Here is a 21,309-nt window from a genome sequence, read left to right on the forward strand (position 1 = left end):
CACATTGTGGAACCTCAAAAGACCTGAAACCTGTGACATTTCGGAGGAAACCGACCTGTGTGAAATGGAACAACTCGCTCTCTCTCTCTTCTCATACGCACATACATGCAAAGTGTTATCTTTGAATCTCATGGAAACTTTGGGCTGGACTTCACTACTCCCATGTATTTCTATGTTCCTCGTGTTTACTTCAAGTTCCAGCAAAGGTAAATGAACATCGCTTGTCATATTCTTTAAAGGTGATCAATATAGTTGTAAAGTTGGACTTTGCTAATTTGATTTCTTCTGAAAACTTCATCCTGAAATCATTTGTTTGGCCAAAGGGTCCGAATGCGAGCCTCTTTCAAGTCCTCAGTGCTTCAGACGAAACAACGAGTCAACTGTTTATGACTGTGAATGGAGAATGAATACAACACGCCGAGATGTGACATTTGAACTTCACTTTGAGTAAGAATTTGTTCAGGATATGTCAATGTTGATGTGTGAAAGTCATGGAAAAATAATATCATTCAATAAGCATTTTTGAAATACTACTTTCAGTTTTGTTTTGAACTGCACACTGAATAAAACTGCCTGGAGACATCTGATTGAAATGAACAGTTGTTGTTTTTTAAATGAATGAACATTGAAAAATCAAAACATTTTGCACACTGTCTCTTTAAGTTGCTCCTGTATCAACAGCGCCCCTGCTGGTTGTAGCCAATAAGTGCATGCCAAATGATGATTTGATGAGAAATGTACTTTTTAATTGCTTTTATATAATACATATATAATATAATACATATATAATATTTTAAACGTGCCCATCCATCTTCCTATTCTGAGAACATGACTTGTTTTCTTCACTCAAATCTATAGTGACACAAGCTTTGGGAACATTCGAGAGACTCGCACTCAGATCATTGAGGAGAATCTCATCAAATCTCGACGTGTTGACTTTTGGGTGGAAGCTCACGTGGAAGGCTCCGTGTGCAAATCGAACCAAACTTCGGCTATACTCAACCAAATAGGTACATTTCAGCTTGCTTTGCTTTTTTTACCATTCCAAAACATTCATTTTGCTTCTCATCGACAGTTAAATTTGAAGCACCAGAAGACATTTCAGTGACCTGGTTTCAAAAGCACCTCAATGTGACCTGGAAGGCTGCAGAGAAATACCCGGCCTTGGCTGAGGTCTGGTTTCGAATAGATGAAAGCAAGCCTTGGGAAAAGGTTCTTGTTTTTTTTTTTTGACAGATTACAATTGGCATCTTTTCTTATTGTAATAATAATTTTTTTTCTCTTTTACAGAGAGAGAAGATCACAGAATTCAGGCCCAGTCAAATGGCATGTGAGTGTTCTTCAAAAATAACAACAAAAGTCTAGTTTGGTCAGATGGATGACTAACATGAAATAACTTACAGTGACGACAGTACTTCTACAAAACTATTTGAAAATATCAAATGTATTATTCTTGACCTTTATTGTATTTCCTAAACAGATCAATTAGCTGTGGAGAACCTGCAGAAGCATACATCTTACCAGGTTAAGATCAGACATCGGACCATGGTGACCGGCAACCCCCTGTGGAGCGAATGGTCTCCACTGGTCATTGTACCTGCAGGTGACATCACAATATATCTTTCAATGGATTATCATTATTATTGTCATCTCGACTGCTCGCCGTCAATTCTTGCAGAGCTTGAAGATAAGCTGGAGGTCAATGTGACGTTGATACAATTAGAAGGTGCACGGAAGGTCACGCTCATGTGGAAGGTAAGTCCAAATTTGGATGATGGACACCAAAAAAAAAAATCAAATTCATTATGACTGATGTTTCTTAGCCAGTTGACCATGCAGCAGCAGTACCCAGTGTGTCATACATCCTGAGGGACACACAAACCTCCGAGGGATGTCCATGTAAGAAGAAGGAGATCCATCCGACCGACAAGACTGAATACACAGACTACGTTTCCTACTCTGCGGTCAACTTCTCGGTTATGGCCAGAAACGCAGCAGGCTCCTCCCCCGTAGCCGTCGTACACATACCAGCGGAAGCGGCTCCCCGTTTAAAAGGTACAAGTTGGAAAGTCAACTTGGAAATGTCTGGTTGTAAAATGCTGTCGTTTGTATTTGGCAGCTTGTAATCAAACACTCGTGGATGCAAAACAGAACGAGATGAATAACTGTCTGGAGTGGTACAAGCTTGGAGATGGAGACTTAAAGCCAGTGGCAAGGAAGACAAAAAGAGACAGAAACCTTTTTAGAAAGAGTATGTTATGAAAGACATTTTGGGCTTGTCTCGTTATCTTAGAGAAATGATGTTTGTGCTTTTTTTTTTCTTTTCTATAGGCATCAAGGACTACGTAGGTTACGTTTACTTTGAGCACCTGTGCATCCATGAGAGACCTAAGACGGTTCAAATGTGCCTCTATTATAAAAAAGAAAATGGTAAGTTGATTAGGTTGTTTTTTTTTTCGTCTTGTCATTCTCTCAATAAAAATCTGCTTTTTTTTTTTTTTTTTTTCAAACAATCTTCATCCCTTCAGTTCCAAAAGTAGCTCCTCAAGATCTTTTGGCCTTCAATGAAACGCATAATTCTGTTACATTATTATGGAAAGTCATTCCCGAAGATGACGCACGAGGTTTCCTCACACACCACAATGTGTGCAAAATACGTTTGGAGAATGAGCACATTGGTGAGTACATGACTTGACATCACCCAAAAATCTTTTTCAATTGTATCAATATTTCTTTCAGAATGTCACGCCGTAGCAGCTTCCTTGTCAGAATACCGTCTGGAAAATTTAACACCTGGAACAAAATACAACTTTACTGTAGCTGGAGTTACAAAAGTTGGAGAAGGTCCAAAGGCCACAGTAACTCTCAAAACACAGACACTGAATCTTATGAAAGGTAGCGGAACATTTATTGACATACTGTAATATGCATGGGCTGCTTTTCTAATATTGCATCTTACAAATAGGATGGTTAAAACTTACCTTGGTTATGTCATTCCTGTTCATCTTTCTTTTACTGGTGTGCTCGTGTATCTGGAAAAGGTGAGTGAGATATATTTTTATTCATATATGTATATATATTTAGTATTAAAGCGTGAACATAACATTTTGTTCCGCATGTTTTAGAATGAAAAAGAAGATACTTGCTCCACTACCAATGCCTCCAATTTTAGAGTTTGCTGCTCATCAGGTAAACTCAGTCAATCAGGTAAATCTCTACAAATAGATCTTTATTATTTTTTTTATTTGATAAAGTTTACCAAAGTTTTTGCGATGATGTTGAGTATAAAAGATAAAGAGGATTTGAAAAAACTGCATGTGACCTTTCAAAAAGACTCATTTCGAAAGTCACAAGAGAACAGGTAGGTAGTTTTTTTGCTGACATATTTCAGGAAGGCGGGCAGAGGTACGGAAGTCCTTGTTAAAAAAAAAAAATGATGTGAGAAAACTGTCACTTTTGGTTTTGCGAGCACAACACTTACCAGAACATATCCTGACCAATAACAGGATATGCTGGAGGAGAAGGAGGAGGTGGTGAATAAAGTGACACTGCACAAGTTGCATCCAAAGGAAGATTTCCAGGAAACCATTGACATCAAGACGACAAGGGATGATGCTCTGAGCCTTTCTTCTACTCAACAAGCACTGAGAAGTTCCAAAGAGGAGGAAATGACAAACATGGAACAAGAAGATGTCCTTGCCTTGCTGCGCTACAGGAAAGGATTGATCTTTGATCTGAAGACGGATGAATGTTAAATTTCTTTGTCCCCATATTATCAACTTTGAATAAATACCGGTGCAAATAAACTGATTTGAGCTCTGTCGTTCTTGCACTTTCACTCGCTGGCCACTAGAGGAGCCCGTGGGAATCCTCAACCTTTCGTCGATTGCTATTTTACGACGAAGAAGAATGTCCTCCATGTTGTGATCGTGAAAAATGCACATGATGCTGCTGTCTTAGCTCAACTCAACTTTTCTGTCTTTTCGCGAGTTGGTACTTTTTTTTTCGGGATTCGCGCGTATTTAAAGCTTCTAAAATGAGTGACTTTTCGTCGCTCGGGATCTCTGACTGGCTCATTAAGCAGTGTAAGCAGTTGGGCATCAACAAACCGACTGCTGTCCAGGAAAATTGCATGCCACCTATTCTAGAAGGTAAGACAGCTGTAAATATTAACAACTTTTCATTTGAGTGTATTTCACAATAATCTATAAGTTTGCTCACTTACAGGACTGTTGTCTCAAAAGATGGTGTTATCTAACCAAATCACATCTTTGCACCTAGGTCGTGACTGCATGGGTTGCGCCAAAACCGGAAGTGGGAAGACAGCAGCTTTTGTGCTTCCCGTGCTACAGAAACTGTCAGATGACCCTTATGGCATCTTCTGCCTGGTGCTGACGCCAACTAGGTTGGTGTTGCTGCTGCTAATTCACACTTGCTGCACTTCTGGCTCTTTTAAAGGAACATTCACATCTTACACAAAATACAAAAATGCTAATCAGTCTGTTAATATGATGTGTCACTATGCTGTGATGCAGGGAGTTGGCGTACCAGATCGCGGAGCAGTTTCGAGTCCTGGGGAAGCCGCTGGGTCTGCGCGACTGCATCGTCGTAGGTGGAATGGGTACGAGCGGTCTGCGGCAACAGTAACGTATGCTCCAAATGGAGAATTGGTGATGTTCTGTGTCACTAACAGACATGGTGAGCCAGGCCCTGGAGCTTTCCAACCAGCCTCACGTGGTGGTAGCCACACCTGGCAGGCTCGCCGACCACATCCGGAGCTGCAACACTTTCAGCTTGAGGAAGATCCAATTCCTGGTGAGTTGACCCAAAAAGATGGATCATTAAAGCCTATCATCATGAAATATTTGTCCGGCAGATCTTGGACGAGGCAGACCGATTGCTGGAGCAGGGCTGCACAGACTTCACCAAAGACCTGGAGGTGATCCTCGGGGTTCTTCCGGCCAAACGGCAGACTATTCTGTTCAGCGCCACGCTCACCGACACGCTGCAGGACTTGAAGAGCATCGCCATGAACAAACCCTTCTTCTGGGAGAGCACGTCCGAGTAAGCGTCCTGCGAATCACGTGGCGCGTGGTAGAACGCTAATCTGTGAGTCAATCTCGTTACCAGGACGCGTACGGTGGAGGAGTTGGACCAGAGGTTCATTCTGACTCCGGAGAAGGTGAAGGACGCCTACCTGGTACACCTGATCCAGACCTTAACGGACGAGCATGACGACTGGTCCATCATTATCTTTACCAAGACATGCAAGTAAGACCTCAAAACAGATAACATTGCTTTGTATGTACCGGTTGGTCCAAAAAGACGTGGTTTTGATTTCCCACAGGAGCTGTCAAGTCCTCACCATGATGCTTCGCCAATTTGACTTCCCTACAATCAACCTCCACTCGATGATGAAACAGGTGAGAAAGGACTCGACATAAAGATGTGCGAGCTGTGAGGTGAGCTCTCTTCTTTTGCAATTCCAGAAACAACGATTTGCCAATCTGGCCAAGTTCAAGGCCAGCGTCTATAAAATCCTGATCGCCACAGATGTAGCCGCCAGGTAAGAAGCTTCCCCGACAACACTTGATGATTCACTCATTTATTCACTCACTCACCTTTTGACTTTGCAATAGGGGCTTGGACATTCCAACTGTACAGGTTGTCATCAACCACAACACCCCCGGCCTGCCAAAAACGTACATCCACAGGGTGGGCCGAACAGCCAGAGCAGGTCGTCGCCGTTTCAATGCTTGCTCAACGATTCGACAATTCCTCACCTTGACTGAGTCTCATGAGGTGTTTTGTTGTTCCTCTGCAGGCAGGAACGGCGTGTCCATCACACTGGTGACGCAGTACGACATCCATCTCGTCCATGCCATTGAAGAACAAAGTCGTAAGTCGTTAAACAATCCACACAAACTCTTCATTTGGTCAATTTTTTTTTTTTTTTCTTCAGAGACTAAAATGAAGGAGTTTGCAGTGGAAGAGAAAGAAGTCCTGAAGATCCTGACGCAGGTCAACGTGACCAAACGAGAGTGTGAAATAGTAAGCGCTTTGCATCATATCTTCAGCTTTTACCTAATATAAATGAAAATGATGGCCTGTTTCAATAAAGTACCATATTGGGGTTTTTTTTGTAGAGGCTGGAGTCTTCAGATTTTGATGAAAAAAAGGAGATCAATAAGAGGAAAGACATGATCTTGGAAGGAAAGGTGAGTCTTTAGTGTACATTGGGTTTTCTGTATTAGTTCGAAACAAAAAAAAACTGGTAGCACAATTTCCGATTTGGGGGTTTGTCTTGATTCCAGGATCCAGACATGGAGGCAAAGAGGAAAGCAGAACTAGAGAAGCTCAAGCGCCAGAAGAAGAAATTCAAAGAGCAGATCCAGAAGAACATTGAGAGACAGAGACAAGTGCAGCTCAAAAGGAAATTTCAGAAAAAAGCAAAACAAGGAACAGATTGACACTTGTTGGGGTGGTTTGCTTTTTTTATTACTGTGCAATATCAAATACTTTCATATTTGTGACTGTCTGCAAATCAACATGACATTTCTTTGATATCATAAATGAAATGATCAGTTCTTGGCAGTATTTTCATTCGATCACTTCACAAGAAATGAGACTGCTCGCTTGTACTTCATATTTACATCCCGCTGATGGATGGATGGATGACTCACTTGAAAGCGCTGCCCTTAGATGTTGACAATACATGAGACCGCAAAAGTTCACTACACATTACACGATGCAAACACGTTGGCTCCGATGACAAAACGTAAGCGATTGATTTTTTTTTTTTTTTGTGAAAGCCATTACATGTTAGAAACAGATCAAGCGCAACTTGGTGGCAAAAGGTAAAAACTAAATCTATACTTGATCAAACTAGAACCACAAGCAGTCTGAGAATCTAAAATCATTCCTGATGGCAACACGTTGCTACCAACTAGTAAAAGCAGACACACGACTGAGAAAAAAGAAACGACAAAAGCAAATAGAATTCAACAAGCTAAGGAATTCCACAACGCAACTAAATCGGCATTGGATTCATCAAAATTCCACTGAAGCAAAACAAAAAATAGCCCATCCTCCATTGATTTCACCCCAGACAAGGAAGGAAGGAAGGTGGCTTCATCTCTATAATGCATGTATAAAAATCAAAATGGAGCCCTGTGGTGTCCCCCCCCAGACTTGACAACAGTACATTCTTACTTTTTCTTCTTTGAAACAAACGTATAGGCACTGATTCAAAGTCCAAAACTGCCATTGTCCATCAGTTCAGTTCTCCAGATTAGAAATTGTTTGATGCCAAATGTTCTACCACTTTTTCCCCTTCACCGTGACTGGGCGACAACTATTAGCCTGGCATGATTCACAACGGCGGCAAGTGTGTTTTTGCAGACTCACGTGTGCCTCGTCCGTTTCTTCCCAAGCCACCTTCCTTTTCTTCCCCCTTCATGTGATCAACATAACAGGTTTCCTCAAGCATGGGGGGGGGGGGGGGGGGGGTCGACTCTTAATTGAATTCACACCTCGTTACTCAGCACTGCTGCATTCCCCCCACCCAAAAAAAAAGATTAGAGAAAGCAATAGCCATGACTGCTACAGAAACTAGTTATTCAATGCTGGTCAGGTTATATATAATCAATTATTTTCTTTTCTCAATTTTGTGCTGATTCGAAAAAGCTACTTCAAAGAAGAAAATGGTCTCAAGAGTGTGCGGCATGGGTGGGATTTGTGTACCATGCCTTGGAAAAAGTCTGAAATCCCCTAAGCCAGTCCACCACTGATGCATGGTGCTAAAGCACTCCATTAGAAGACCTTGTGAAAGACCCAGTGGTTACCAAGGCAAGTGGTTCGGTTTCTCAGTTCCAGGCTCCGGATGGTCAGTGTCAAACACAGAAAGTGTTTCCTTTCCTCTCCGAGGGAGAGAGAGACAGAAAGAGAGAGAGAGAATGTGTGTCGACTTCCACTTTTCCTTCAGAGGCCCCGCTGAGGATTTTGGGACCCTCATCCCAATATCGAACAAATTTAGATGGGTCCAGGACTTCTCGTGAGTTGGACATTTTTTGAGGATGATATATATTTTTTGAAAGCATTGCCTGTCGAATCACTGGTTGTGCGATCCTGCCTCGTGCGAGTCAGGAGAACCAATTCTTCAAATTCAGCTGGAAAACTTGGGAGTGTCACCCGCCCTCTTTCCTTGGCGTCTGCGAGGCGAAGGATGTTTGTTGGACATTTGGGTTGGCGTTTGAGCCTCGAGACCACCCACCGGCGTGTCATCTCGCTTCCCCCTCGGCAGCTGGACAACCCGTGGCCATCTTGTCGACTTCCCTCCTCGTTCCTTTGCACCGCCGTGGGTGCCCGCCTACTGCCCGTCCACCGGCCTTTTGCCTCTTCCTCGCACCGTTTCTTCGTGCCCTCGTCTTCCACCCTCTTATTTCTCTCGCTGGTCATTGGTTTGCTATTCCGTCGCTTTCACTCGGTGGTGCTTCGGTTGTAGCAGAGGAAAACAGGTATCCATTTTATGATTTTATTATTTCCCAGATTAAAAAGCTAGTGAACTAAGCTCAGCTCAAGCTTAGCTCACTTCTTCAAGCAACCTGCAAGGAAGACAACAGACTGTTGTTGAAAGCAAAAAGCAACACCATTTTTTCCCCCCCATGTGAGCAAGTGAATCGAAGTGCAGTAATGATTTGCAAAAAGTCCCAAGTTGATGCACTTACACTCTAGTACTGTGACAGGCCAGTCACCCCACCATGCTGGTATGCGCGTTCGCCCTGGTAAGTCGAGTCTTGGGACAAAGCCACGTCGATCTGGGACTTGAACTCGTCACCCAAGTAACTGTCCTGTAGAGATGAAAAGAAAGAAAAATCATTGGTTAAATGGCTCGATTTGAGGCAGTGATTCTCAACCACTACATTGATTCACCTGAGACAGTTCAGGCTGGGAGAGACCAGGCTGACTCATTTGGGAAGGCTGGCTCATGGAGATGTAGCCTTGAGTCAGTGGCCCCTGCGAGAAGGACTGCGAGGCCCCGTCCTGGCTGGCTTGGCTGTTTGGTCCATGAGTGGCACCTTGGGCTGCTGAACCACGAGGCCTCTGGCGCCCACCGCGCCCTGGCTTATTCCCTTTCATCGCTCCACGGCCTGATCGTGTAGAAGGATTTTAATACGGGATCAGTCCGTTCCTCGCTTTATCGTTGCCATGGCGTACCTGCGGCGGGGCCGTTCGTTTGGCCCAAGTAGCTTGGCGGCGGCATGGGAGGCATCACCAGGTTGAAGGGAATGGGGAGATTCATTGCAGCCATGTGGCCTGGGCCTGCCCCAATCATCCCGATCTGGTCGTGAGTTTGGAAGTACATGTTTGACGGCCGACCGACTGCAAGGCAAAAGAAACAGTCGATGACGATAAGGAACGCCCTTGATGAATGTGGCAATTTTTTCCGACGTGAAATAAGCACCGGTATTGCTGCGGTCGTAAGCAGAGCCGGGGATGAGAGCTTCGCGGGCATCGTACATTGCAGTGCTCATGAAACGGCCGCCCTAAAACACAACCAAAGAAAAATTGGTTATTTACATTTATTTCTTCCACTCCCGAGTGTGGACTTGGAACTCACGGGATTGATGGTGTTGACCAGCTTGCGTGGCTTGCTGAACTGCATGAGACTCTCCCTCAGGTTGTTCAGGGGTCCCTCCACCAGGACTTTCTGCTCTTTGTAGTTGTTCAGCAGGTTGTTCCACAGCGGCTGCTTAGAAAGCGCTTTGGGGTTGCCCACGATAATCACTCCGTATCTGCACAGAGGACACATCACATTGTCAATAAATACAACCAAAAACAGGCGTGTTGAGTTGGGATTCTCTCAAAATGCTGCTTTTCCTTACTTGGCTCTGGTCAAAGCCACGTTAAGACGCCGCGGATCGTTCAAAAAGCCGATGCCCTGGTGCTCGTTGGCGCGAACGCAAGACAGGATGATAAAGTCTTTCTCTCTGCCTTGGAAGGCGTCCACACTTGCAATTTCCACTTGCTGTTATGAGACGGGATGACACAAGCAAGCGTGTTACTTGTATAAAAAGGTTGGTGTGCTTTGGGGCTGGCTGATGTACCTGATAGAGTTTAGTGTGCAGAGAGCCACTGAACTGCATGTATTGGACCAGGTACGAACGCTGACCCTCGTACGGGGTGATGATCCCAATCTGGTCGGGCTTGGCGCCCGCCTTCAACAGCCTGGTGGTGATCTTCTCTACATTTGCAGCCTCAGTCCTTAACGAGGAGAGAGGGAGGAAAAAAAAAAAAACAATCAAGGAGCAAGAAAAGGCTTACTGTTGAAATAAACAGTGGGAGGACAAAGTGTGGAATATAAGGTTACGCAGATTAGACCCCATTTTGAGAACTTTCAAAGGGGTCCCATAATTTTCCTCCCAGAGTATGTTGCAGTGGACTATTACCTGTTCAGGTAGGAAGTTCCAGAGCTAGCAATTTCCTCCTGGCCTTGTGTCACATAAAAGAACATTGGTTTGTCCGGCTGTGGCCACTGGAAGTCAAAGCCCTTCTTGATGCGGTCAGCTGGGCGGAAAAAAAAACGTTTTTCATCTCTGCGGGTAAAAGACCTCATTCTCCTCAAATTGATCGGAGCAAACCTGCCGTGACGCCATTCTGCAAGGAGCCCTCGTAGAAGATGTTCGACGGGAAGGCGCTGAGAGCTGGATGCATTCGGTATTGGACCTGAAGGCGAATTGGCCGGATGCCCAGAACCACCAGGCGCTCAAACAGGGACTGGGACAACCCTGCTTTGGCTGCCTTCTTACACATCACCACAGGACCAAGCTGGCAGTGGTCACCCACCAGTATGAGCTACACCATGGCAACAAAACAAAAAAAAAGTAAATATTCGAGATGGGACTGACTCCTTTCCTTTCCATTCAACAAGCTACCTGCTTTGCTCCGAGCACAACAGGCACCATACATTCAGGCTCGGTGGCCTGGGTGCTCTCGTCAATCAGGATGGAACGAAACTGCATCTTGGCCAGGCGCGGGTCCCCTGCACCGACGCAGGTGCAGCAGATGACATCGGCGTTCTGCAACAAAAGACAATGAGAGTTACTCGTTTCAACCACACTCAAAGTCAGCTTGAGAGAAGCTTCACATTTTGCTTGGACTCACCATGAGCAGCTCCCTCTCAGCGGTGCGTTTCAAAGCTCTGTAGCGCTTCTCGTCGGCAGAGGACAGTTCGCCGGTCTCATCCTTCAGCTGCTGAAGTTTCTGAAGTTCTGGCATGCTAAAATTAAAATACTACAGGATGACTACAGAAACTCCACATAACACTGCCAATAGATAGACTGACCTGTCCATATTGCTGATCTGGTTATGCAATGCCAGGAACGACACTGGTGACTCGATAGCCTCACGGCTCTTCGCGCACAGCCTGACCACCTTGAGGCCAGTCTTGTCAATCTTCTCGGTCAACTGGTCCACTGCAATGTTACTGGGAGCGCACACCAGGACTGGTCTACGAAGACAGGATGAGACAGTCGATAGTGACAAAGATGAATGACAGGATTCAGAACTAATGTCAAGACGAAGAAAGCTTTTGAAATGATTACCCGTTGCCCTGACGTGACAGGTGGTAGACAATAGTGGCCGAGGTAACGGTCTTGCCGGTGCCAGGAGGACCCTGGATAAGGCTGAGAGGCCTCTGCAACACCGTCTTCACAGCGTACACCTATGCACGACGGATCATAATTCAAATAGGAACATCAAAACCTTTTCTTTTTAAACTGCTTCATTAGCAACAAAGCTCAATGTCCAAAGAAGGCAACCGGAAAGGGAACGATTGACGAGACTGACCTGCGAGTGATTGAGATCGGGTAGGCCCTGAGCAGTGAAGCGCTTGGGCAGCTGACATTTGATGGTAACATCTTCCACTTCGTGACCCAGGAGCTTGTGGTAAATGTAACCTGACACTGAGGTTTCATCCACGGCAAAGGTCTTCAGAGCACTCTGCATTCTGCAGGAGAACAAGCATGAATGGTTAGCATCGCTGTCAGACACAGATATCGTTTAGAGTTTCTCTTATTTGATTTTGACAAGCTTTTTTTACTATATTTTTATTATTCAAAAATTCCTTCAGTGTTCACCAAATCATGACACACCACCACATCATACCAACGGTCACTAGATGTTACTAAACAGCTGGTGAAAGAATCCTTGAAAAAGTCTACCTGTCAAACGAAGTCGCCTTCCACACAAAGTCCACCTGGAAGTTATGAGGAATTTCCACAGGGGCTCCAACGCTGCTCCGCAGTTCAATAGCAATTTCATCCCCGTAGTCTGTTAAAAAAGTTATGAAGGAATTCTCCATTTTTGAGAAAACGTGGAAAGCCGCAACAGTGAAGAAACTCAGCTGTAAGATCCCAATAACGCCACTAGGAGGCAACGATAGCTCGGCGTGTAATGCTGGAAAATGATGATCCGTGAAAAGGATACTGTCAGGGACCTTGATGACATGGCCGATCCCTTTCCAAAGCGGGGCCAGGTCACCTTTGTAGCGCAGGCAGATCTCATCACCTTGCATCAAGCGCATGTCTGATATTGGCAAAGAACACAAGAGCTATTGTATTAGAATGTTTCACATTTCAACTCAAAATAGACTTACTAGTGAATCCACAATGTGTATTTCAAAAAATAATAAAAAAACCTGACTCAAAGCCAGTCAAGAACAAAACTAAGCAAGCACACATGCTACTAAATGATGATGGTTGGAGGAAGTGCGCAGTCAGTGGGAGGAGATTAGATGAGGATCTTTCTGCATGACTGGGAAGAAATGAATCTCAGGAATTACCACCTGAATCGGTCTTCGGTAGAGTGAAATATGCAATCCGCTTCTTATTCAGGCCCAAGTCCCACCTTACTGTTATATTATCTTGGGTCTGCAGAAGGAGAAAATGGACAGACAATGATTTCATCAAAGACATACATCAAATACTAACCTGCAAAGTTAGTAAACAATATCTGAAGAGGCTTGAAATGATCATTCACAAGAGCAATACCTGAGACTCCTTGAGCTTCTTGTCATAATCTGCCTCCAGTTTGACCAAAGGGCCGAAAATGTTTTGGTACTGGTAGGCATCCTCGTAGCGCAGCAACACATGTTGGGGCTCCTCGTCGACACCGGGCTTCTCCAAGTCCTCCAAGGTGGCAGTGGGGTTGTCCTGAAAGAAAGACAATCGGCATCATCTGTATTAAAACTGTTGTGCCGGTAAGCGAGCAATCTCAGCTTCGAAAGTGTCTTGCATCATCCGACAACAGAATAGCTTTTGAGCGTGTCCGGCGTCTACCTTCCAGAGTTCCTCCAGCTTGTTGATCTGTTGGGCAGTGATCTGCCGGGCACGCAGCTGCTCTTGCTCCGACGGGATCTTCACCAGCCACGAGAGGAAGCAACGGTCTTGGATCAGCGGCTGCCACTGGGAGCTATCCCAGTTGATGTCTTTCAGGCTACTCTGGCTGGCACAAGGCTGCCTGTGGTGAGATGTCACACATTAAACTCGAGACTGCCCTTCTTCTGACGGATGGAGGTGCGTTTCAGTCGGGTCAGCCACGGTCACTTACCTACAGAGCAGCACTACGACGGAATCAGCCTTGGCAGGGATGAAACCCAGGAGGAAGACATTACGACACCCGCAGTTGTAACACTCCAGGACGGTCTCTCCCAAAGGTCCATCTTTGTGAAGTGTCACCTCTTTGCATTTGGCTCGCACCAAGTGGTTCACAATGTGGCTACAAGTCAGCGGATGACAATGATTAGAAAGCGCCTATTTCATCTTTTCTGTCATTCGGTGGAAGCTCTGAGTCCAAAATGTATGAGGATGCCTACACACCTGCCAGATGTATTTCCACGTCCATTGCAGAACCACTTCTTGCTGGTGTTGCAGTACACCACACATGCTGGATCGTGAATGCCACAATAGCTGCAAAAAGTGTTGGATTTTAATTGATGTAGTCAAAGCGTAGAAAAGATAGACGCATATTGAATATTCTTCAATAGACTGTTAAGTATCCTGCCACTATGCAAAAGAAGTTTAACTGGCTTATTGAGTATATTCAAAGAAAGAAGATCCTATCACGACAACATTTTTGATGAATACAGTACTTCCACATAGGAAGTTAAAACAACATAATACAAAGCTTGTCTAATGGCCACAAGGCCATCAAAGTATACTTTAGTTATTTGCAGAAGGCAATCATTAACTAAATTAAATATGGACCAAAGTGAAGCCTGTTATTACACACGGAAGAGTTCATTAATGATACGTTTTAGCACTACTTTGTTTTTTCAAAACAAACTACAAACATTTAGGATTTTGACGTTGGTCTGCACATGCTTCAAATCCACTTATCTTAACTATTACAGTCCTTTCATCCGTTAACTGTGGAGGTATTCTTCGGTCTATACAACGTGTTGCTGTCAAGCTTACCTGCAAGCATGCACGGGCAAGTCCTTGGTGTAGTAAGCGTCTTCTTCATCCTCCTCAAAATTGAGTTCTGCCAACAGCTGACTGGCTTTGACCACAGAATCTTCCACTCCGCCGTTGTGGAGACCATCATCGGGACCGTTAACCTGCAGAACGCGCGCAGGCTTTACATCTAGCATAGCATAGCGTAGCAATAACGTGTTATGCTAACAACTCGAAGCTAATATTAGCTGTGAGAAATCACATTGCGGAAAAGACGCTCTAACAAAGTTTCGTTAGGGTCGCCATATTGTCAAAGCACGTTTTATCACACACAATTGAGTACTAAACATGCAGATTGATTTCTGACAAGATTTTATGGCAAACAAAAGCACACATGAATACTTTGTGGCTCAGTCTGAAGGGTAGCTTAGCAACAAGCTAACAGTCGCATACGTCCAATAATAATAGCGGGTTAGCATAGCATGCAACGCTTTCGCAGCTAACTAGCTTCGGCTAACGTCAGTACACCGCGCGATGATGTTTGTCGCTGGGCACGAAACAAACAAACCTGGCCGTCAAGCTGACTCGGAGTCTGGCCTTGGGTCTGAGTCTGGCTCGGGAGAGTGAAGTCGGTGAAGTCGTATTCGGAGCCTTGGGTGTCCGCTCCGAGCAACTCCGCTTCCTCGGTGTCCAAGAAGGTGAGGGTCTGGGAGCTTGGCCCGTACGCCTCCACACTCATCTCGACTCAAGTTTGGGTTCCCAAGTGTTCTCTGGCCGTTCGTCCAAATAATTACAGTTCGCACCTTGTGTGCTTGTCGCCAAGGGAACGTGAATTCGACACGTAAAGTCAAAGGGTAATCCCGGAGGTAAAAATGGTACCGAACAGAACCTCGATGAAGGTCCAGTAGCCACGGATTTCTTTCTGTGCGGCGCTCGACGTGTGACGTCCCCTCACGTTTACAGTGAGCAGCAGAGAGAGGCGAACACATGAAGAGCTCTCACTCAGGGCTCGTTTCCGGGTGTCGAAAGACAAACGCCAAAAAAGCTTTGCGACAAATGGCAAACTCAAAGACGTGCAAGTGATGCGGCTTTTCGGCGGCCCACTGTTACGTCATCACCGCAATTGAGTAAATTCTTCACAAAGCAACATTTTATATAAATATATTTTTGGTCTGAGCTGAAATCATGTCTTACATAGTTCATATTTAGCAAAGGTCTTTGATGTGACCCTCGAACTGAAATTGTATTTAAATCTTACGTTGTGTATTGCTTTTTTAAATGTGTGCTTTTTTATGTTATGTGTTCATACTGCAAATCGGAAACTTGAATGTCTGTATGCTATGCAACTTTTAAAAAAATAAAAAAGAGAAAGTAGAATTCACTTCACTTGGTCTAACATAATTTTTACCTTGATTACAATTTTGTAAAATAAAAAAAATCACAATGATTCACTGCGGTGTGCTTATCCCCCCTTTAAACAGTCGTGTAAAATCACAATAACAGTCATTTTAACTCTCTCAATAATAATCATTTCGATTACCAATGTTATACTGAATGGCAGCTAACAGTTGCAAAATGCTTTTTCTTAAAAAAAAAAAACAAATGACAACAATCAGTTTTTAACATCTCAATCATCTTTATTGAAAAGCCTCCTTATATAAAGCCAATCTTACTTATTGTAACAGTGCTCTGATAATGTCAGAAGCGGAGAACAGGCCTTTCATGGGATGTTCCCTTACAGAAGTACAGTACTTACAAGAACTCACAGTCATAATGTTGCGTCCGCTTTGAGATTAAAAAATAGTTTTGAGGTAGCCACACATTTGCCTGGATAAATTCAAATATATCTTTGAACTGACCGGTCACCCCAACATTTAAGGCCTTATCCAAACAAAAAATAAATAACAGCAAGGCACAGGAGTTAAAAGGGTGAGAAGTCACTCGAAAGAAAACAAACATACTAGCTATACATTTGTGAGCAGCTATTCGGTGCAGCACGACCCCGTTCACATACGTACTTGCACTCACAATGCCACGCCCCGTTAAACATCAGCACCTACCAAACTTGCTCGCTCAACAATTAAACAATTGACAGACTAAAATGAAATGTACAATGCTGAACAAATGTATTAAACCACCAGTCACCAGCACAATATTGATTTTGAATTTTTTTTCTCTTCAAGAATAACTGTTTTACAATAACTATATATTTTTTTGATATTTAGAATTCTATGATAGCTTTTTAAAATCACTTTTGTTTTATTCTCTGTGTACAGAAACCTGAAGTACGATTTTGTCAATTACTAGTGCTGTTAATTTAGGGTACGTTGGATTGTGGTTTAATAAATGTGTTAAGCAGTGTACAAGTTCTGCTTCAGATGACTACTTGACGGAAAGAAAGAAAAGAAATCAACTGACTGAACATGTTCATCTTAACTGGAACTGAAAGGCGTAAAACAAATAAGTAAGCCAGAGTAAATATTGATAGGAACTCAAGATTTTTCTACGGGAAATAAGTTTATGTTCAGCAACATATCATAATAGCAATAAACCAAAAGTGGAAAAGCGAGAAAGTGCTAGAAACCATAATTTCCGGCCCAAATCTGACTTAACACAATGTCACGTGTATTCTTATGTATGAGCAGCCATGAATGGAATTCCAAAGCCTAAAACAAAAGTTTTCGGGATGCACAATTTGGTGAAGGGGAAAAACATTGTACTGAACTGGTCGCCTGTCAATCGCAGGGCACCGAAAAGCCAAAGGTCAAGCACAAAGATTTTCAAATCATTGCGCAGCCCGGTAAATGTGAAAAGCAGGAGATCTGTTAACATCATATTGCACAACCTTTGATCAGATGTCAGGGGGGTTGAATCATTGGTCAGAAATGGGCCGCAAAACGGAGGGAATGTGAGCTGGAACCAACCCGTTCCCAATTTTAAATCACCTTTGTAAAAGAAGGTAAATTCACAACTTCTTATAAAGAAAAAAAAGAATCCGGAAACAATTCAACATCAAATGTGAAATAGCGCAGATAGACTTAAAAGGAAGATGGATGGAGAAAGGAACAGCGGGTTTTATACTCAAAGACTTCCTACATGAATATACGTATTTTAATCACGTATAAGTATATACACTTATAGACTTGGAATGATTTTTGTATTGAGAATTGGGAAAAAAAAATCTGAAGTAACCTGGAAGCTTTGGTAGTGTGAATAAGGCAAAAATCCTGAAAAGGAAGGATATATAAAAAAAAAAAAAATCAAAATTCATCCCAAATGTGACTCCTGTAACTATGTCAGTAACCCTAACACTATAAGGTGCAATACTAGTAGCCACATTTGGAGTAACGCTGTGTAGGATTTGCTATACTCTGTAGCAACTATATATATTTTTGTGTGTGTGTGTCAACACCAAATCTTCCTGTGCTTTGGAGGTACTATAAATCTAAACATATTCACAAATCAAAATTTTAAACTGGGACAATATTGTTTCATTTTTCTCAATCGAGGAGGCAAAATAGTTAAGCGAGGACAGACCAAGAAAAAAGTTCCTACACACTGATGCTACTACCGTCATCTCAGACAGGACGAGAAAAAGAAAGAACTTGGCTACTTGTGGTCGAGTGCAATTTGTCTTGCGTGGCTGGAGAGGCTGGCTGGAAGGCTGGCTGGCATCAAGAGGTCACTTAGTGGAAGTGTTGCTGGCAGTGAATCTTCTCCTTGGCGTTACCCAGAAGTTCCAGCATCTCCCGGACGATGGCTTGCAGCGCACGGCCCAGGTCTTCGCCGCTGTACGGCTTCCCGAGAGGCGGCACGTGGATAAAGGCCGAGCGACCGTGGCTCATGTACAGGGATGTGTAATAAGTGAAGTCGCACAGATACCTAGGGGGGAGAAAAAAAAAAAAAAAAAAAAAAAAAAAAAAAAAGCGCTTCATCTTAATTTCCCTCTGAAGTTACAGCCAAATCCTGCTCAAGGCAAAATAAAATACCTTCCGGCATCCTTGGAGACGGACACGGCAACTCCCAGTCCAGAGGAGGTCACTCTCTTGCAGACTGATTCCATGTCAATAACGGAGTCAATACAGTCTGGGCCTCCCACAACGCAACATTGGGAATCAGGACAGAAGCTGCTGTTGTCCAAACCTTTGTAGCCGTGATTTCGGCCACACTTCTCTAATGTGACAGTGGTGGCCATGCCTGATACACCGACATGAACGACCAGCTGGAAAATAGAAAACAATCGTTATGTTTGACCGAAAAATAACGGTGCCACATTTCATTCTTCAATTTACCGTTGGGTGATACTTCTTCCATAGTGATGGAACTAAACTCTGCACTGTTTGGTACTCCACAGGAACCTCGTAGACCTGCAAGTCCACTTCGGTGCCGAGCCCGAGCTTCTTCAGCTCCTGTCAGGGTACATAAAGACATTCGGGTATTCGAGACGGCGATGCGACGATCGTCGCATTTTGGACTTGACGTCGATTTGAGACGCACAAGAAGACAAATGTGTGTCAAATTCACAGGCGACGCAGCGACTCCTCCCCTTCATCTCCATGCAGGGCAAATAGCCCTGGACGCTGACCCCCGCTGCCCTAAAAGGAGGCTCGTTTGACCACGTCTGTGACCTTGCCACAAAGCTGCCTTTTGTTTGCCGTTAATAACCTTATCAAGTTTGTCTAGACACCCTGACAACCAATATCTACCCCACCCCATCTCCCCACACACACGCACACACTGTTGGGAGCCCCAGCAGGACCTCGGGGACACCTGCGATGCAATGCTGTATAGCAAAGCCATTCAATTAACGGCCCGTGGGCCACATGCGGCCCGGAAGCAACCTCTGAGTGGCCCAGACGGCCTGAATTGAATTGCATTGCATTCCAGAGATGGTTTGCAAGATTTCAAGAATTCCTACACTGTTAGCGGTAATGCAATACTCGTGTAGTCTATCCACATTGTTGACTGTGTTGTTTTGAAGCTAACAGCTAGCGTTGCTAAAAACAGTAGTAATGGAAAGATACTGGTGGGGGGGGACTACTTTAAAATATACAATTGACAATAAAAACCACTCAAGTGTACGGCCCGGCTACATTTCTTGAATTGAAGATGAATGATAATGATACATTTTTGTTTTTTTAGCATGTCAATCGCTGATCTGTGATTAAAAGCGGTTTAACTCACCTGTACCGCAACCCAGCTGGCATTGACTGTATGTTCTCCGAATGGCCCAAAACCTGCAAAATATTGACTTTATTTGGATGAAAACAAAATATTCTCCCCCTTTCTTTATGTCACATTTAGGGCCGTCACAAACAAATCCTTTTTGGAATGAATTATCCTATCAATGATTAAGGTAATGAAAACAATTATATTTTTTTTTCCTCTCCTATGACCTGCAAAACCAGAAACGACAGACGAGAGCTATTCCCTCACACAGCCTTGTTTATATTGGAATCTCCAGCCAAGCAAGCCCCCTCCACCATCACTCAAAGGGTCAGCGAGTCCCTGGGGGTTGGGTGGAGGGAGGATCAGTCTGTCTGACAGGCTGCTGAATAGAAGCAGAGTGAGGGGTCGCTAGTTGCCAGCCGGCAAGCTATTGTGAGGAGGCCGTTCCCAGGCATACTATACATCCAGCATCAGCTGGGACGCCTTTGTGTCTGGACCATTGTCAAGACGCTCCCCCGTGCTACTTCTCTTTACATTTAACAATATGACGTCCCTTCAAACGCAGTGCAGACATACATTTGAAGTGCTTATGCTCAAAGAAAGGAATCTTGTGTCAAATTTACGATTCGCTTTCGAGAATTGCAAAGCAGCCGCATAGTCACAAAACATGATTTAAGTGTCAGATCGTAAATAAAGACTGGAAACACAGCAACAAAGATGTATAGTTACCCATAAGTCATTATGAAATTCACTTTGCCCAGCTAGATATCAGCACAAACAATGAATAAACAAGAAATAATTCATCTGTTAAGTCAATGATTGGTACTAACAACAATAAAACATCACCTGTGAATCTGCAGCCAGCTTACAATGGCTTGGTTGTTTTCCTTTATTTGTCATTTGCACCCTGTTATTATTTTTCCGTCCTTCTACACATTTGCAGCGTTTTGGCCAGGATATTTACTTTAGCTGTTGTTTGTTTACATTTAGAGTTCAGCTTGCAGTTATCACCAGTAACGTCATGCACGCCCTTATACTGGTCAATGGAGATTTAAACGATGTTTGTCGAATCTTCACCACAATATGCATGATTAGTATCATAATAATGCCAACTTGGTTAACATGTTTTTCGGATTAACACATTTTTTGCCAGGAATTCGGATTGCGTAATTAGGGTTATATTATCATCCAACTTTGTTGTTGCTTCTTAATCGTGACAAATCAAGTCGTTTGAACAGTTTCCTGCAAATTGGTTTTGTTTGGCATCTTAGTCCAGCATGCAAAGAAAAAAAAAAATCTCGTTGCACTAAATCCACAAGCGTGCAATTCCATGGTGTTGCAATAGTACTTTCTGCAAAGGCAGCTGAGTGGAGCAGAAACAGGCCGACGCCATTAGCGTTCGAGCAACTGTCATCAACAACTAAGCAACTTTTTTTCCCCCCTCTGACAAGCTAGCCTTGAGACTCAATAGAAAATCAATCAATATGACAATACCTGTAACGACGACAGTCCGTTTACTGTTGTCCATTTCCCGTCGTGAGACGTCGAGTGTTCTATTAGGTCTGTGTTGTGCAGCAAGAGCATAAAGTCTCTCTCGTTGAGCCCAGGGCAGGCAAAGGGCCAACCAACAAGCACAGATCGCGAACGACCACCAAACACCCAGGGAGTGAGTGAGTGAGCGAGTGAG

General features: G+C 43.8%; 4 protein-coding genes and 1 long non-coding RNA gene across 8 annotated transcripts; 2 read left to right on the top strand and 3 right to left on the bottom strand.

Moving 5' to 3' along the window:
- The first annotated feature begins 23 nt into the window (after positions 1–23).
- il12rb1 (interleukin 12 receptor subunit beta 1) lies at positions 24–3,800 on the top strand. 3 transcript variants are annotated; one of them, XM_085928937.1, is made up of 15 exons: positions 24–206; positions 324–447; positions 859–1,010; positions 1,076–1,212; positions 1,291–1,330; positions 1,481–1,603; positions 1,679–1,755; positions 1,824–2,055; positions 2,120–2,251; positions 2,332–2,430; positions 2,529–2,678; positions 2,740–2,895; positions 2,966–3,041; positions 3,126–3,207; positions 3,507–3,800. In XM_085928937.1, the coding sequence occupies exons 1-15, from the start codon at positions 65–67 to the stop codon at positions 3,753–3,755; spliced, it is 1,971 nt and encodes a 656-aa protein (XP_085785063.1). In that variant the 5' UTR covers positions 24–64; the 3' UTR covers positions 3,756–3,800. The 3 variants fall into 3 exon arrangements, with proteins under 3 accessions (XP_085785063.1, XP_085785061.1, XP_085785062.1); XM_085928935.1 differs by having other exon boundaries at positions 1,481–1,755; XM_085928936.1 differs by having other exon boundaries at positions 1,481–1,755; positions 3,126–3,189.
- On the bottom strand, positions 759–3,896 carry LOC147047576 (uncharacterized). Its single transcript, XR_015068037.1, has 3 exons — positions 3,482–3,896; positions 2,982–3,032; positions 759–1,597 (listed from the first exon to the last, which is right to left on the bottom strand). It is a non-coding gene; the product is annotated as an uncharacterized LOC147047576 (long non-coding RNA).
- ddx49 (DEAD (Asp-Glu-Ala-Asp) box polypeptide 49) lies at positions 3,894–6,978 on the top strand. Its single transcript, XM_085928949.1, has 13 exons — positions 3,894–4,151; positions 4,282–4,405; positions 4,536–4,621; positions 4,694–4,815; positions 4,877–5,064; positions 5,131–5,271; positions 5,348–5,423; positions 5,490–5,566; positions 5,640–5,737; positions 5,825–5,899; positions 5,963–6,051; positions 6,147–6,218; positions 6,315–6,978. Exons 1-13 carry the CDS (start codon positions 4,037–4,039, stop codon positions 6,468–6,470), a joined length of 1,419 nt encoding a protein of 472 aa, XP_085785075.1. The 5' UTR covers positions 3,894–4,036; the 3' UTR covers positions 6,471–6,978.
- upf1 (UPF1 RNA helicase and ATPase) lies at positions 6,455–15,557 on the bottom strand. 2 transcript variants are annotated; one of them, XM_085928912.1, is made up of 24 exons: positions 15,022–15,557; positions 14,475–14,617; positions 13,878–13,967; positions 13,609–13,776; positions 13,338–13,518; positions 13,050–13,211; positions 12,845–12,929; positions 12,487–12,585; positions 12,222–12,330; positions 11,848–12,007; positions 11,604–11,722; positions 11,345–11,509; positions 11,164–11,278; positions 10,935–11,078; positions 10,641–10,854; positions 10,449–10,566; positions 10,107–10,263; positions 9,885–10,027; positions 9,620–9,794; positions 9,464–9,545; positions 9,217–9,381; positions 8,932–9,149; positions 8,727–8,849; positions 6,455–8,603 (listed from the first exon to the last, which is right to left on the bottom strand). In XM_085928912.1, the coding sequence occupies exons 1-23, from the start codon at positions 15,190–15,192 to the stop codon at positions 8,730–8,732; spliced, it is 3,303 nt and encodes a 1,100-aa protein (XP_085785038.1). In that variant the 5' UTR covers positions 15,193–15,557; the 3' UTR covers positions 6,455–8,603; positions 8,727–8,729. The 2 variants fall into 2 exon arrangements, with proteins under 2 accessions (XP_085785038.1, XP_085785037.1); XM_085928911.1 differs by having other exon boundaries at positions 12,842–12,929.
- A 2,299-nt stretch (positions 15,558–17,856) lies between these two features.
- LOC147047579 (pyroglutamyl-peptidase 1-like) lies at positions 17,857–21,305 on the bottom strand. The gene is made up of 5 exons (XM_085928997.1): positions 21,117–21,305; positions 19,638–19,690; positions 18,746–18,862; positions 18,443–18,675; positions 17,857–18,335 (listed from the first exon to the last, which is right to left on the bottom strand). Exons 1-5 carry the CDS (start codon positions 21,148–21,150, stop codon positions 18,140–18,142), a joined length of 633 nt encoding a protein of 210 aa, XP_085785123.1. The 5' UTR covers positions 21,151–21,305; the 3' UTR covers positions 17,857–18,139.
- Positions 21,306–21,309: the final 4 nt, after the last annotated feature.

The sequence above is a fragment of the Syngnathus leptorhynchus genome, chromosome 13, assembly GCF_054491065.1.
Source record: "Syngnathus leptorhynchus isolate UIUO chromosome 13, UIUO_Slep, whole genome shotgun sequence".
NCBI classification, from domain to species: Eukaryota; Metazoa; Chordata; class Actinopteri; order Syngnathiformes; family Syngnathidae; genus Syngnathus; species Syngnathus leptorhynchus.

Bases quoted from the DNA above. Each gene is read 5' to 3' on its own strand.
- il12rb1 (XM_085928935.1), top strand. From the start codon at position 65: ATGGAACAACTCGCTCTCTCTCTCTTCTCATACGCACATACATGCAAA. The intron at 2,252-2,331 runs GTATGTTATGAA...TCTTTTCTATAG, and splicing joins CAGAAACCTTTTTAGAAAGA to GCATCAAGGACTACGTAGGT. The intron at 2,896-2,965 runs GTAGCGGAACAT...TCTTACAAATAG, and splicing joins GACACTGAATCTTATGAAAG to GATGGTTAAAACTTACCTTG.
- ddx49 (XM_085928949.1), top strand. From the start codon at position 4,037: ATGAGTGACTTTTCGTCGCTCGGGATCTCTGACTGGCTCATTAAGCAG. The intron at 4,152-4,281 runs GTAAGACAGCTG...CTTTGCACCTAG, and splicing joins CATGCCACCTATTCTAGAAG to GTCGTGACTGCATGGGTTGC. The intron at 4,622-4,693 runs GTACGAGCGGTC...TGTCACTAACAG, and splicing joins CATCGTCGTAGGTGGAATGG to ACATGGTGAGCCAGGCCCTG.
- upf1 (XM_085928911.1), bottom strand. From the start codon at position 15,192: ATGAGTGTGGAGGCGTACGGGCCAAGCTCCCAGACCCTCACCTTCTTG. The intron at 11,723-11,847 runs GTCAGTCTCGTC...CGTCGTGCATAG, and splicing joins CCGATCTCAATCACTCGCAG to GTGTACGCTGTGAAGACGGT. The intron at 8,850-8,931 runs GTGAATCAATGT...TCATCTCTACAG, and splicing joins CCCAGCCTGAACTGTCTCAG to GACAGTTACTTGGGTGACGA.
- LOC147047579 (XM_085928997.1), bottom strand. From the start codon at position 21,150: ATGGACAACAGTAAACGGACTGTCGTCGTTACAG. The intron at 18,863-19,637 runs GTGAGTTAAACC...GTACCCTGACAG, and splicing joins CCAGCTGGGTTGCGGTACAG to GAGCTGAAGAAGCTCGGGCT. The intron at 18,336-18,442 runs GTATTTTATTTT...TCTCCCCCCTAG, and splicing joins GTCTCCAAGGATGCCGGAAG to GTATCTGTGCGACTTCACTT.